The sequence below is a fragment of the Artemia sp. Qi Xiang Cuo genome, chromosome 15 (genome assembly GCF_049724085.1).
Source record: "Artemia sp. Qi Xiang Cuo chromosome 15, ASM4972408v1, whole genome shotgun sequence".
NCBI classification, from domain to species: domain Eukaryota; kingdom Metazoa; phylum Arthropoda; class Branchiopoda; order Anostraca; family Artemiidae; genus Artemia; species Artemia sp. Qi Xiang Cuo.
The window spans coordinates 23,316,926-23,334,286 of record NC_142808.1 but is presented as its reverse complement, the minus strand read 5'-3'; the positions used below and the strand labels follow the sequence as shown (position 1 = coordinate 23,334,286).

Below are 17,361 nucleotides of genomic sequence, written 5' to 3'. Positions count from 1 at the left end.
ATTTCAAAAAACATTTTCCATAAAACGAGTCTTTCAAAGCTAAGTAAAGAGCAGTTTCAAACCGAAATTGAGCAGAAATAAATTCAAATAATCTTCCAAGCGTAAAGCTACCACAAATCAGCATCAATAAATAAACGAAACCCATAGCGAATAAAAATTACAATAAATAACCGAGTAAATCTCAAAACGAGTAAAAATTAACATGAGTGGCGCTGACAGCCCCCATGCCTTCTGAAGACCACAACATAATTTGCACTTTACTTAAAAAAAAAACAAAAAAAAAAAACAAATTACCGTGGATTGCCAGTTTAATATGCATATACTGATATTTATTCCTTAAATTTTTGATAATTTGTTATTTATTGAAGTAAAAAAATGAAAACATTATAAATGTATTTGGTTTTCATTAGAGTGCAAATTTTGTTATGATCTTGAGAAGGCATGGGGGTTGTCCACCCTACTCATGTCAATTTTTGCTTGTTTTGAGTTTGACTAGGTTATTTATTGTAATTCCTGTTCGTTTTGGGTTTTATTTATTTATTGATTGTGATTTGTGGTAGTTATACGCTAGGAAGATAATTTTGAATTTATTTTTGCTCATTTTTTGCTTAAGGGAGCTCTTTACTTTTCATTGAAAAACTTGTTTTGCGGAAAAAGTTTTTTTTTAATTAATTTCTATTTGTTTTTCATTGACATTGTCTTTTTCGTAGAAAGAAATAGCATTTTATATCTTTTATGTTTTTTTTTCTATAAGAATACACAGTTTGGCTTGCTATTTATGTGTTGGAAAAATTTTTTCAACAATTTTTAGTCTGCACACAAATAGTAAAGTTTAATTTGATTTTATAAGTTGACCTGAAAAATAAATCTTAATATTATTCCAAAAGCATTCAATCTATGCTGTTTGACAACTTGGATACATATACACTCTTTTGATTAATTTAAATTGTAAGAGTAGAAGTAGAAACTGGAGTAGCCCCGAAAAATTTCAACTTAATACCCCCAGTCGTTCTAGAGATTATTACTTAGGTGTCCTATTGGCAACCATGCACCCAGTGCCTTTTAATTAGTTTTAAAGCAACATTTTGCTGTAAAGCATAATGGGCCAACGGGATAATTTTGGGTGATTGACATACCCAATTTCCCAAGATACATGGTTACTAGACCGTTTTAGTATGCTCAACAAAACGACTAATTCAAAATTTTGACCGGATGTGTCTCGATGGGCTTCAGAAAATGGCTGCATGCCCTCCAATCTCTTTTTATCCTTAAAAGGGGCAGTAGAACTTTTAATTGGGAATCAAATTAGCTCCTTTAAGTTTCAATAATATTTCTAGCTATTACAGAGCAGTGCTGCATATGATATTGCAGATTATATGCCCTTTTGAAAACCTGCATGAATAAAGTTTTTTTTTGTTTAATTGAACCTCCCCTAAGCGTTCCCTAAAAGTTTCACCTTATTGCTCCTAGCGTCATAAAATATAGTAACTGTAGTGGTAGTATTAATAGTATCATATTCCCTTCTGGCTAGTTCAAAATCCGCCATACCTTACCCTGAAAGGTCTAACTTAATAATATAGGCCGTTCTTGAGACATTACTTTGTCACTATTTTGAAAATCCACATGCTCAGTAGTAGTAGTAGTAGCAGTAGAATTAATAGCAGTAGCCTTAGTTTTAGTGGCAGTTGTAGAAGAGGCAATAATAGTAACAATAGTGGTTGCATGAGTAGAAGCAGTGGCATTAGGATGCAAGTATTTCCGTTTGGTTAGTTCAACATCCACCACAACAAGCCCTGTTTGTTTCAATTTCACACACCAAACTGTTCTTATTATATTGCTGTTACGCCCTTTCGACAACCTGTATGCAGATGGCATGTTGTGATTATATTCACCTTCCCCCTTTAAATTCCTTGAAAATTTATCCTTCATGCCATTAGACATAGTTGTAATAGTAATCCTACTAGTAGCATTGGTATTACTAGTAGTAGTACTAATTGTAATAGCAGTAGTCCTAGTAGCAGCAGTAGCATTAACGTAATGCCATTTGGTCAGTTGAACATCCCTCTCATCAAGTCCTGGAAGTTTAACTTAATACAATTAGCCATTGCTATGACATTGCTGATATGATCTTTTGATAACATGTTTGTTCATATACTTCTTGAAATTTTCATCTCAATGCTCTTAGCCTAACAAGTAGTTGGAACAGAAGATGTAGTTATAGCAGTAGTAATAGTAGTAGTTAATGTAGCAGTGATAGTAGTATTAGTAGTAGCGTGCATATTTTGGTCAGATGATTTTTCCCTTTAGGCATTCTGTGAAAGTTTCAAATTAATACCCAAATCGATTCTTGAGATAGCTCTTTTGACAGTGTACATGCTGAACGCAATAGCTCTCTTAAAATTTTGATTGTTTATGTTTTGGGGAATGATAGGCTTGGAGGGGGAGAATGGTTGCCCTCCATTCACTTTTTACTCTTACATCGAGCACTAGAACTTCCGATTTCTAATCAAATAAGCCCCATTCGATCCAAAGTCTCTACGACCACCCATGCCATAAAAACCTTATGTGCCATGCCATAAACCCTTTCCCCTAGGCTCTGGGGGGTTTTGTTCACCCTGAAGACATTGAAGACATTTTATGCTCTTTGGACTATTGTGATCAAAATGGCTGTCTCACAATTCCGATCAGATCCGTTTCAGAAAAAGAGGATATGAGGGAGGGGGAAGGGGCTAGTTGCCCTCCATGACTTTTGACTTTTAAAAGAGAACTAGAACTAGGCTATACATTTCCAATCAAATTAACCTCCTCTAAATTTCACACAACCACTCATTCCATTAAGCTTCATATGCAGACTCTCGTGGGTTGTGTCAACCCCAAAGGTCTTGTTATGTGATATTTACACTGTTTTTTGAACAAATGGCTGTCTCAAAATTTCTGTAAAATGTATGGAAAATACGACGTGTGGGGAAAGGGGTAACTGCCTTCCGATCGCTTTGGCTCCTAAAAAGGGTACTAAAACTTCTGATTACCAATCGAATGAAACTCCTCCGAAGCTTATATGCCCACCCCTTCTATAAAGACCTTATATGCCCCCAGGGTATAACTTACAACCGTTTTCCTGAGGGCGGGGTGTGGGAAGAATTTTCTGTCATCTTCAAAGACATGATTTCCAGACCTTTCAACTCCGCTGAACAAAATGGCTGTCTCAAAATTTTTGTTGGATAAAAATGATGGGCGTGGGGAGGGGGCTAGATTTCCTCCAACCACTTTCGACTGTTAAAAATGGTACTAGCCTTTCCAACTTCCAACCGAATGAGCCCCTTGCGACAACTCCTTCTATACGAAGTGCCCTGGTAAAAAAAAAAAAATAATAATAACAATGGCACATTGTACCCATATCGCTCTAAGCTAAAAAATGCCTTGTGAGCTTGAGTGACACAAAACACTGGACAATTCCCTAAGGACTCAAAGCAGGCAGATCAAGTGAGTCAAATCCTTCTTAACATGCGTTGACCGTTGATCCAAGCTTTGATCTCACAATCAAGTTACAGAAATCAAATGATAAAATTTTTTATCCGTGCTAAGGAAGGGAGAGTGTGTCGCCCCCTCTATCCCTGGATCCGTTGCTGATTCTATTTTATTGATATTGCATTAATAAGTTATTGATTTTTTGGTTTTCTTCTCCTATAACACAGACATTAAAGCCTTTTAGGGGATGTTCGTATTAATTTCTTATTTTATATATTTTTTAAAATGTTTTAATGAATGGGAAAAAAGTACTGAAAATTTAAATAGAAATTTATAGTGCCCAGCTGGAAATAATGTGACTGAATTGAGAACTAGATGGCGCTAGAGCTATTTCTCCAGGAATTCATTTCAGTGCTTAGTTCTCGAACTTGTATTGTCTTCGAAATCGATGAGAAAAGGGAACGGAAGAGAGAGAAGAGCAAATATTTTAACGAAATCACCAAAAAAGTTTTAGTCAAAGTTACCAATTATACAAAATCCCGTTTCTTCTTTTAGTCAATATGGAAGACAAAACGTGGAACCGTGTCCGGTTACTTTTTAGCAGGAAGAAGTCTAACTTGGATCCCGGTAAGAATTTTTTTATGTCTTCATTATATAGCATACACTGGTAAAGGGGATACGAGAAAATCCTTAAAGAATAAAACAACAACTTGAAGAATAAGACATCCTGCATTCTGCTCAAGGGACATAAAAGTAATCTTCCGTTTCTCAATATAATTTTACCCACAGTTCAACGGCGTCAACTCACCAGTGTTAAGCCGGGGAAGGGGGGGGGGGTATTTTTCAAAATCTAAGGGTGGGGGATTTTTTTCAATAAAGACGCAGTTGCAGTCTAGTGACATAAGATAAACAAGTCAATAAACTAAGATGATACTAGAAGCTTATGTGAACAAATATATCGAAATAAACGACCTGAATACGGCTGTATATTTCTTGTTGGTTGTCTTAGTCTACGGATAAAGACTTCGAGCTAGGTTCGCTGGATATGACCCCCACCGATAGAGATTTTTTAAAGTATTTTTAATTTTAGTTATAGGAAACTAAAGATTCTGATGTGGCCCTGTGTTTCTAAAATATGTTGTCTTATCTAACTATAATGGCATCTTAAAAGAATTACATTAAGAAGCTGCCGAAAATTTTTACCTTGTGCTAATTTTAATTAATTAGTTATTTTGTCAATATCAGCTAATGTGTTAACTCTCGACAAAAATATACGAAATTTACGGAACGTTGCAATCCCTTGACACCGAAATGAAATCTTCTATGTGATCCGGCACGTTTTAGGCACCCCTTTAATTGCGACTTAAATTTTTATATATATTTTAGATTGTTCTCAACATAAATATGCGAAATTTACGAAATATTGCAATCCCTTGACACCGAAAAGGTTTCCGCTAGGTGATCCTCCGCGTTTTAGGCACCCCTTTTATTGCGACTTAAATTTCTATATATATATATATATATATATATATATATATATATATATATATATATATATATATATATATATATATATATATATATTTTTATATATATATATATATATATATATATATATATATATATATATATATATATATATATATGTTAAATTGTTTTCGACATAAATACGCGAAATTTACGAAATATCGCAATCTATTGACACCGAAAAGATTTCCGATAGGCGATCCGCCACGTTGTAGGCACCCCTTATATGTGTTGAATTGCTCTCGACAAAAATTTGCGAAATTTACGGATTGTTACAATCCCTTGACACCGAAATGAAATCTGCTATGTGATTCTGCGCATTTTAGGCACCTCTTTAATTGCGACTTAAATTTCTATGTGTATTAAATTGCTCTCGACAAAAATATGCAAAATTTACGAAACACTGCAATCCTTTGACACCGAAAAGATTTCCGCTAGGCAACCCGCCAAGTTTCAGGCACCCCTTTAACTGCAACTTAAATTTCTATATGTATTAAATTGCTGTGAACAAAAATATGCAAAACTTACGAAACATTGCAATCCCTTGACACTGAAGAAATTTCCGCTAGGTGATCCGCCACGTTTCAGGCACCCCTTTAATTGCTTTAATTTATGGAACGTTACAATCCTTTGACCCCGAAAGGATATTCGCTATGCGATCTGGCACATTTTAGGCACCTCTTTAATTGCGACTTAAATTTCTATATTTATTCAATTGCTCTCGACAAAAATATGCAAAATTTACGGAACGTCGCGATCCCATGACACCTAAAACATATCCGCAATGCGATCCGACACGTATAAGGCATCCTTTTAATTGCGACTTAAATTTCTAAATTTCAAGGGGACAGGTATTCTACACTAAACTTTCAAAATCAACATAAATATTATCAAAACATGATGTTTTGGGGGAGAGGGGGGTTATGCCGCGTGCCGGGGGTATTGGCCAATCCTCATGTAATTGTCTCAGTTTCTTCGTTTGGTCCTACAAAATCAAAACCAGAAGCACACGATTCGGTCTTAATGCTTGGTGAGATGCTGGCAGGTGTTTAAAGTCTGTCTAGATTCTTTTTTCCTAGATTTTGAAAAACATCTGTTTTTGGTATTTTCAGTGAAAAAAGTAAAGAAATATAAACTAGCCCCTTTGATAGACATAGAAAAATACTTCATTAAAAAGAAGTTGGAATAAATCCTTGCACCAATTGGTGCACCCTATCCCCCTCTCAAGTAATTGCATCAGTTTTCTTCCGATCTTCCAAAATTAAAACTGCAAGTATATGGTTAAGTTTGAGGAAGGATTGACAAACGTCATAAGCCAACTCTTCTAGCCTCAGTTTTCTACTGGACTTGCAAAATGGAAACTAAAAGTATACAGTTTAGTTTGAATACAAAGGGGGGATCCGTCTAAAGCCCCTTCCTCCATCTACTTACCTTGACCTTCTATTGGTATTGCAAAGTTCAGACCAAATGCAAATGATTTGGTTTTAACGCTAAATGGCAGGGGATGGGGGATGGCATGCGTATTCAGAGCCCCCTTATTCCATTTACATACAGAAGTTCTCTACAGGTTTCGAAAACTTAAAACCGAATGCATGCAATTTATTTTTAATGCTTGTTTATATCTGGAAGGTTCGCTGAATTAAACAAACAAAATTTAAAGTTTTTTCTACCTATTGGACGTGCGAAATTAAAATGCAGTCCCTAAGAAAATGAACTCTAGAACATTTTTATCGTGCCTAGTTACGTGGTTGAATGAAGAATGATGCAACACATGTTATTGCAAAATCCGCTTATGATTGGAATATGTTTTACTTCCAACCACTACCGTAATTGCTGATTCAGCTTTCACTGGAGATTAATTTCAGAAGAAAAACTGTATTCTTTAGAATTGGGACGCAATGTCGCGCCATTGAAACTTGAAACAAATTGGGCATAAATACGTGGTTCCATAATACCGTTAACTGGACTTGAAAACAATGCTTTGTGTTTGTTATTTTACCTTTGATTCAAAGGTTTTACTTTTAATTAGATTTTAGATTAGGCTAATTTATTACAAAACGGCCTAGTTAAACATGATCAATAGGTAATCGCCCGTGGGAAGACATAAATGCACTGGCACTGGGCGGTTACCACAAACTATTTCAACATACTTAAAAAATAAATTTTAAATTTATAAGGAAATTTTAAACTTCATTTTCACTCATACTGATGAACAATCACATAAAACACAGAAAAAAAAGACAAAAAAGGAAAAAAAGAAGATACTAACAAAAGAAATAAGTAATAACATATATCCTCAATCTCTGAGGTTTTGAATATAATTGAACGCACAAGTATAATACACAGAGAGGATCAATCAATTTAACTAAACTCCGAAATTAATTCATTTTTTTTTTTATTACCACAATTTCTGCAGAGGGAAAGAATATAAAGAATTTGTTCTCTAATATTTTTAATACTTTATGCACTATGAACCCCTGTTGGACTGTAATCAACTCCTGGTGAATTAGCAATGTAAACCAAAAAAAAAAAAAAAAAAAAAAAAAAAGAAAAAAAAAAATGGTTGTACCCAGTTTAGGAAATTATCGTATATGCCTTATCTCAGGAACAACTTAGGGGTTCAAGTTTAGATGTCCAAGAGGTGCTTCTGGTCCAAGTGGACCTTTGATTTTGGCTTAGGGGAAGGGGTAAATCACCTCCTTTATGTTTAAGTGTTTTTTTGATTTAAATCTATTGGTGAATGAAAAACTCTGAACTCTGAAAAAATCGAAGGAAATCATTCATCCAGGCTGTCAAAAAGGCATATCTGAAACATCTCAAAAACAATTCGTAGGAATTGGACTTAAACCTTCGATTTTTTTTCGGGGGGGGGGGAGGTTACTTACCATTCATGTTTACACAGAGGGTAAATGGGGACAACAGACATATGTCCACGGTCGGCTTAAAAGCTTTGGCACTGTTGACCCCTGTGGAACTTTTAAACTGTTCACGGTGAAGTAGAGAGTTAAATCAAAAGATTGTATATTCACCCCGACAACCAGAATAGCGTACCATATTTGTAATATCTCGGGGATGACTGGAGAGGGGGAACCATTTGATAACTTTTAGGGACTGTCTGAAGTGGACAAGAGGACTGAAATTATTATGTTTGGGAATGAAACAAGAGTGCCTAAAAATTTTAGTCTCCGAAATGTTCGTTCGTTCAAAAAAAGACCGATGATTTTTTATTAAAATTTCGAAAATTATATTAAGGCCCCTGTAAGATGGCCCTTATAAAGATCTTCTTAAAAGGGGACCCTTATATACAAAATTTAACATGACAAAATTTAGCTTTGTCAAAACATGAGTAGTAACCAACCTTATACTTTGCGTGCCTGTATAGCAATTTCAATGCTATTTGCTCGGAGGTATAGTAATTTCTACGCGCCCCCGTACCAAACAGGTTTCTGGTAGGTATAATCTGGTTTGATGGGCTTTGCATAACGTGTTATGAAAGGTAAGTTGTTCTGACGCAATTTACCAGATTTCTAGTTCATGATATACATATCTTTGTGATATTTTTGCAAAAAAGGATAATGAGATTCGCAAATTGGACGAGCGAGGATAGTACGAATTGCTTGTGAAAAACCCCGGATGAATTAGTTGAAAATAAAGTTTTAACGGACAAGTTTTTCTGACACAATTTACAGACCAGATTTCTAGTTCATATGTTTTTTGATAACTTGATACGTGATTTGAATAAAAGGAATTAAATATTTTGTCTATGAAATAGAAGCTAACTCAATTTGCGAAAAGGTATTTCCATTTGCACAACTCTGATCTGATTGAATTATCGCCGACAATGAGATTTAATCACTGCTAAGCCTATTGTTATTGCGAGAGAGTTACTCAATTTACAGCTTAGTGTTAACTGACAGAGTTCCAAATACGAACATTTTGAAAAGCAGACAAAAAATCGGACATTATAATCAGAATTATTTGATTAACATTTAAAAAGGGGTAATGAGATATATGATCTGTATAATACACAAATGATGTTTGATAAGTATTGTCAATTTAAAATAGGATCTATGCATTTTTTCTTTACATGGTGTTCGTTCAATTGAAAGCGAGGATTTCTGTTAAATAAATAATTCTTATTTTTTTTTCGTTCAATTGAAAGCGAGGATTTCTGTTAAATAAATAGTTGTTATACCTTTTAAAATAGCGGGGTTAAATTTACGGGGTTTGAGGGGCTCAGTAGTTTTATTAAGTGTGATTTTTTATTTTCGTTGTGTTAGTTAAAAAATCGAGGATTTATGTTAAATAAATTATTATTATATTTTTTATTTTAAAATTAAATAGTTGATTTCAGTTAAATAAATAATTTTTATACCTTTTAATATAGCTTTAAGGTGTTTGAGGGACTCTGTCGTTTTATTCCGTGTGATTTTTTTTTTACATTGTGTTCGTTCAAAAAGCGAGGATTTCTGTTAAATAAATAATTCTTATATTTTTTCCGTTCAATTGAAAGCGATGATTTCTGTTCAATAAATAATTGTTATACCTTTTAAAATAGCTTTACGGGGTTTGAGGGGCTCTGTCGTTTTATTCCGTGTGATTTTTTCTTTACATGATGTTCGTTCAAAAAGAGAGGATTTCTGTTAAATAAATAATTCTTATATTTTTTAAGTTCAATTTAAAACGAGGATTTCTGTTAAATAAATAATTGTTATAAATTTTAAAATATCTTTACGGGGTTTGAGGGCTCTGTCGTTTTATTCCGTGTGATTTTTTCTTTACATGGTGTTCGTTCAAAAAAGCGAGGATTTCTGTTAAATAAATAATTCTTATATTTTTTTCCGTTCAATTGAAAACGAGGATTTCTGTTAAATAAATAATTGCTAAACCTTTTAAAATAGCTTTACGGGGTTTGAGGGACTCTGTCGTGCTATTCCGTGTGATTTATTATTTAAATAGTGTTCGTTCAAAAAGCGAGGATTTCTGTTAAATAAATAATTCTTATATTTTTTACGTTCAATTGAAATCGAGGATTTCTGTTAAATAAATAATTGTTATACCTTTTAAAATAGCTTTACGGGGTTTGAGGGACTCTGTCGTTTTATTCCGTGTGATTTTTTCTTTAAATGGTGTTCGTTAAAAAAGCGAGGATTTATGTTAAATAAATAATTGTTATAACTTTTAAAATAGCTTTACCGGGGTTTGAGGGACTCTGTCGATTTATTCCGTGTGATTTTTTCTTTACATGGTGTTCGTTCAATTGAAAGCGAGGATTTCTGTTAAATAAATAATTCTTATATTTTTTCCGTTCAATTGAAAGCGAGGATTTCTGTTAAATAAATAATTGTTATACCTTTTAAAATAGCTTTACGGGGTTTGAGGGACTCTGTCGTTTTATTCCGTGCGATTTTTTCTTTACCTGGTGTTCGTTCAATTGAAAGCGAGGATTCCTGTTAAATAAATAATTCTTATATTTTTTCCGTTCAACTGTAAGCGAGGATTTCTGTTAAATAAATAATTGTTATACCTTTTAAAATAGCTTTACGGGGTTTGACGGACTCTGTCGTGTTATTCCGTGTGATTTTTTCTTTAAATGGTGTTCGTTCAAAAATCAAGGATTTATGTTAAAAAAAAAAATCTTATATTTTTTACGTTAAATTTAAAGCGAGGATTTCTGTTAAATAAATAATTGTTATACCTTTTAACATAACTTTACGGAGTTTGATGGGCTCTGTCGTTTTATTCTGTGTGATTTTTTATTTAAAGGGTGTTCGTTCAAAAAGCGAGGATATCTGTTAAATAAATAATTATTATATTTTTTCCGTTCAATTGAAAGCGAGAATTTCTGTTAAATAAATAATTGTTATACCTTCTAAAATAGCTTTACGGGGTTTAAGGGACTCTATCGTTTTATTCCGTGTGATTTTTTCTTTACATGGTGTTCGTTCAAAAAGCGAGGATTTCTGTTAAATAAATAATTCTTATATTTTTTCTGTTCAATTCAAAGCGAGGATTTCTGTTAAATAAATAATTGTTATACCTTTTAAAATAGCTTTAAGGGTTTTTTGGGGCTCTGTCGTTTTATTCCGTGTGATTTTTTATTTACATTGTGTTCGTTCAAAAAGCGAGGATTTCAGTTAAATAAATAATTATTATATTTTTTCCGTTCAATTTAAAGCGAGGATTTCTGTTAAATAAATAATTCTTATACCTTTTAAAATAGCTTTACGGGATTTGAGGGGCTCTGTCGTTTTTTACTTGTGATTTTTTATTTAAATTGTGTTCGTTAAAAAAGCGAGGATTTCTGTTAAATAAATAATTTTTATACCTTTTAAAATAGCTTTACAGAGGGTTTGAGAGACTCACTGTAAATATTTATCGGGGTTTTATTTTTTCTGTTCAATTATTTTCAGCGTAATCCAATATAATTACATCATTCTTTTATTATAAGTTAACTTTTAGGAATAGAGTTTCGGTTACTATTGAGCCTTACATGCCTGAAATCATGAATTAGAATGTTTAATTAGCTGTTTGGGATTTTCAGACATAGGTTTTTAGATGTTCATGGGTGTTAGGTTCCCGGAGGGTTTTATGACTCCTCCCTCCAATAAATTCACATGGTTTTAGGACTCATACCCCTAGCCATAACTCCATTCAACCTTGAGCGAAGATATAGAAGTTTGATGAAGTATTTGCCTACTTAACCACTACATTAATAACTTCCAAGATGATAGGACTGTATGACACAGAATTTAATCAGTTACCGAGAGTTCAATTACTCCTCCCCGCAATGACCTTCAGGGGTTTTATGACTCCTCCCCACAATGAATTCAGATGGTTTTAGGACTCATCCCCCTAGCCATAACTCCATTCAACCTTGAGCGAAGATATAAAAGTTTGATGAAGTATTTTTCTACTTAACCACTACATTAATAACTTCCAAGATGATAGGACTGTATGCCACAGAATTTATTAGTTTGAAAAAATCATCTTGTGGTGTTATATTTGAATGTGCATTTTTATTATTGTCTCTGGAACTCGAAGAAATTGACTGTTATCATTGGATAGTGAACTATAACATGTTTGAGTATGATAAAAGCTTGTGGAGTACTACATTACGTCATATAAACAGACTGGGATTCTACGATAGAGTGATACCACCACTTAATAATGCTGGTCGAGAACTGAGAAATGTTCAGGAGGAAGTCAGTGAAATTTGCAGCTTTTTCGGGGTTGAAGCGCTCTACGTAAAGGGCAATGTACCTACAGATAAAGTTTTAATTCAAAAGTGTGACCCTAGGATTTCACTTTTCAATCTAGAAGAGTTTAAGTGTCCTAAATTTGAAGGGGTTATCATAGGACTGCAGACGATGTTAGGTCCGTCGAAGTGTTGGTTCCTAAAAGTATACATTATCATAGATTCTCCTGAGGGCATGTTAAAAACTCTCTTATATTATAGGACCTTTGGGTGTGGACGCTTCAGGACGAAATCTCAGTGCTATTTTTAATTAAACATTTGTTTGTTTTTTTTTCTCAAAAAAAAATATGTTAATAACTTTAAGCAATAAATATCTTTAAGCTTAACCCGTCTTTATTCTTTAGAATAGTTCTATTGTAAGCAAGTAACAAACTCTTTCCTGAAGTCACCTCTTGGATACACAATGCAGATACTTAATTTAAGAAACTATGAAAAAGTTGTAAGTAAGTAAGTCAGTAACAAATTCTTTCTTGAAGTCACCTCTTAGATACACAATACAGAAATTTTCATTAAAGAAATTTTGAAAAAATTGTAAGAAAGTAGAAAATTCTTTCTTGAATTCACCTGCTGGATAAAACAAAGACATTTCGTTAAAGAAATTATGAAGAAAATCTAAGTAAGTAACAAACTCCTTATCGTTTACATTACTTCGATACATGATGTAGGAATTAAATTCAAGAAATTATAAAAAAATTCTCAGTTAGTAACATTTTCTTTCTTGAAGTCATCTCTTGGATACACAATACGGAAATTTCATTCAAAAAATTATGAAAATATTTGTAACTAAGTAAAAAACTCTTTATTGATTTCAGCTCTTGGATATACACTACAGATACTTCATTCAAGAAATTATGAAAAAATCGCAAGTAAGTAACTTTTTTTCTCTTTATCACAAACAATTTTCACTTAGCTACAAGATGTAGAAATTTAATTCAAGAAATTATTAAAAAAATCTCAGTAAGATACAATGTCTTTCTTGAAGTCCACTCTTGAATACGCAATGCGGAATTTACATTCAAGAAATTATGAAAATATTTGTAAGTAAGTAACAAACTCTTTATTGATTTCACCTCTTGGATATAAAATACAGATACTTCATTCAAGAAATTATGAAAAAATCGCAAGTAAGTAACTTTTTTTTCTCTTTATCACAAACAATTTTCACTTAGCTACAGGATGTAGAAATTTAATTCAAGAAATTATTAAAAAATTCTCAGTAAGTAACAATGTCTTTCTTGAAGTCAACTGTTGGATACACAATACGGAAATTTCATTCAAGAAATTATGAATATATTTGTTAGTAAGTAACAAACTCTTTATTTATTTCACCTCTCGGATACACAGAACAGATACTTGTCTCAAGAAATTATGAAAAAAAATCTAGAGACAGTAACTTTTTTTTTCTCTTTATCAAACAAGATTTTCCCTTAGCTACTTGATGTATAAGTTTGATTCCAGAAATGATTAAAAAATTCTCAGTAAGTAACGATTTCTTTCCTTAAGTCAACTCTTAGATACACAATAGTGAAATTTGATTGAAGAAATTATGAAAAAATTGTAACTATATATCAAATTCTTTCTTGATATCACTTGTTGAATAAACAAAAAGACATTTCGTTCAATAAATTATGACAAATTTGCAGTACGTAACAAATTTTTTTTTTTTTTCACAAGTTAGAAATATGACGTAGAAATTTAATTCATGAAATTATGAAAAAATTCTCAGTAAGTAACAATTTCTTTCTTGAAGTCAACTCTTGGATACACAATACGGAAATTTCATTCAAGAAATTATGAAAAAATCGCAAGTAAGTAACTTTTTTTCTCTTTATCACAAACAATTTTCACTTAGCTACACGATGTGTGAAATTTAATTCAAGAAATTATGTAAAAATTCTCAGTAAGTAACAATTTCTTTCTTGAACTCAACTCTTGGATACACAATACGGAAATTTCATTCAAGAAATTATGAAAAAATTGTAACTAAGTAGCAAATTCTTTCTTAAATTCACCTGTTAGATAAACAAAAAGACATTTCGTTCAAGAAATTATGACAAAATTCTAAGTAAGTAACAAACTCTTTATTGTTTTCACGAGTTAGATATACGATGTAGAAATTAAATTCAAGAAATTATTAAAAAATTCTCAGACTAAGTAGCAAATTCTTTCTTGAATTCACCTGTTGGATAAACAAAAAGACATTTCGTTCAAGAAATTATGCCAAAATTCTAAGTAAGTAACAAACTCTTTATTGTTTTCACGAGTTAGATATACGATGTAGAATTTAAATTCATGAAATTATGAAAAAATTCTCAGTAAGTAACCATTTCTTTCTCGAAGTCAACTCTTGTACACGCAATATTTGAATCTTATTAAGAAAATTGAAAAAATTTTTGTAAGTAAGTAACAAGCTCTTTATCAACGTAATATCCTGAAAGAACGTACCAGATTCGACATTCGAATTATTGTGAAAAAATTACAATTGAGAAGCTTTTTTTTCTCTTCACTACAATTAGATAACCCTTACCTACACAATGCATAAATTAAATTCAGTACACTATGAAAAATTCTAAGTAGGTAGCAATTTCTTTCTTGAATTCAACTCATGAATACATAATACGGAAATTTCATTAAGGAAATTATGAAAATATTTGTAAGTAAGTGACAAGCTCTTTATTGATTTCACCTCTTGAATATACCGTACAGATACTTCATTCAAGAAACGTGATTAAACACGTTTTGAAACTACATGCTATTTGTATGCCTTTCCTTGGCACTTTTCAAAACGAACGAGGATTCCCCACTGGTTCCTACACATTGCAAAAAGTGAGCAGTACGAAAACTCCACGTTTTCAGCCAGACTGGTTTTTTAGACAACACCCATTTTTAGGGACCAATCAGAGACAGCGAAGGTTGCTCAATATACAATAACTTGATTGGTGATTGGTTACACACCACGACGGCGCATACATAGTGAGAGAGACATGCAAAGTCGACATAGCTTTATTTCATTTTTAAGGTTAATTTATACGAAGTGATGTGCGCGCATGTAACTTCGTCTAAATTAACCTTAAAAAAATGAAATAAAGCTATGTCGACTTTGCACGTCTCTCTCACTATGTATTGAATGAAGTATCTGTACTGTATATCCAAGAGGTGAAATCAATAAAGAGTTTGTTACTTACTTACAAATATTTTCATAATTTCTTGAATGAAATTTCCGTATTGCGTATCCAAGAGTTGACTTCAAGAAAGAAATTGTTACTTACTGAGAATTTTTTTTCATAATATCTTGAATTTAATTTCTGCATATTTTATCTAAGTCGTGAAAACATTAAAGAGTTTGTTACGTGTTTGGTATTGCGTAACAATTTTTTGAATAAAATATTTTTTCTCTTGTTCAACACGTGAAATCACGAAATAATTTGCTACATAGTTACAATTTTTCACAATTTCTTCAATGATATTTCATTATTGTTTATCAAACAGTTCATTTCAAGAAGAAAATTGTTACTTACTGAGAATATTTTAATAGTTTCTTGAATTAAATTTCTACATAGATAAGATAATTGAAAATTTTTTTTGATAAAGAGAAAAAAAGTTAATTAGTGCAGATTTTTTCATAATTTATAGTATTAAGTTTATTTATTTTATATCAAATATTTGGAATCAATAAATAGTTTGTTACTTACTTACAAATATTTTCATAATTTCTCTAATGAAATTTCCGTATTCTGTATCCAAGAGTTGACTTCAAGAAAGAAATTGTTACTTACTCAGAATTTTTTAATAATTTCTTGAATTAAATTTCTACATCATGTAGCTAAGTGAAAAATTGTTTGTGATAAAGAGAAAAAAAAAGTTACTTACTTGCGATTTTTTCATAATTTCTTGAATGAAGTATCGGTACTGTATATCCAAGAGGTGAAATCAATAAAGAGTTTGTTACTTACTTACAAATAGTTTCATAATTTCTTGAATTCCGTGTTGTGTATCCAAAAGATGACTTCAAGAAAAAAATTGTTACTTACTGAGAATTTTTTCCATAATTTCTTGAATTAAATTTCTACATCATGTATCTAAGTCATGTCAACAGTTAGGAGTTTATTACTTACTTAGATTTTTGTCATAATTTCTTGAAAAAAATGTCTTTGTTTATCCAGCAGGTGAATTCAAGAAAGAACTTGCTACTTACTTACAATTTTTTCAAAATTTCTTCAATGAAAATTTCGGTATTGTGTATCCAAGAGGTTGCTTCAAGAAAGAATTTGTTACTGACTTACTTACTTACAACTTTTTCATAGTTTCTTAAATGAAGTTTCTGCCTTCTGTATCCAAGAGGTGACTTCAGGAAAGAGTTTGTTACTTGCTTACAATAGAACTATTCTAAAGAATAAAGACGGGTTAAGCTTAAAGATATTTATTGCTTAAACGTATTAACAAATTTTTTTTTTGAAAAAAAAAAATGTTTACATAAAAATAGTACTTAGAGTTCACTCTTAAACATCCACAAACGATGGTCCCATGATATAGAATAGTTTTTAACATGTCTTATGGATTTATCACGATAAGGTATGTTCTTAGGTATCCACTGTGCGAAGAGCCTAACCTCGTCTTCATGACGGTGATATCCCCCTTCATATTTAGGACACTTAAACTCTTCTAGATTGAAAAGTGGAATCCTAGGGTCACACTCTTGAATTAAAACTTTATCTGTAGATACGTTACCCTTTACGTATAGTGCTTCAACCCCGAAAAAGCTGCAAATTTCACTGACTTCCTCCTGAACATTTCTCAGTTCTCGACCAGCATTATTAAGTGGTGGTATTACTCTATCGTAGAATCCCAGTCTGTTTATATGACGTAATATAGTACTCCACAAGCTTTTATCATGCTCAAACATACTATAGTTCACTAGCCAATGATAACAGTCAATTTCTTCGAGTTCCATAGACAATAATAAAAATGCACATTCAAATATAACACCGCAAGATGATTTTTTCAAACTGATAAATTATGTGTGATAAAGTCATATAATCTTTGTATTTATTAATTTAACGGATAAGTAGGAAAACTCTCCGTAAAACTATTGTATCGTCACTCAATGT

The 17,361-nt window shown here is 32.1% G+C and overlaps 1 protein-coding gene across 1 annotated transcript in view; it reads left to right on the top strand.

The window, feature by feature from the left end:
• LOC148943463 (sodium/myo-inositol cotransporter-like) overlaps positions 1-17,361 on the top strand; it is a 111,045-nt gene that overhangs the window by 31,068 nt on the left and 62,616 nt on the right. Inside the window, exon 2 of the mRNA XM_089101141.1 lies at positions 4,024-4,095. Coding sequence (XP_088957267.1) covers positions 4,024-4,095 — 72 coding nt within the window. The remainder of the gene's footprint in view (positions 1-4,023; positions 4,096-17,361) is intronic.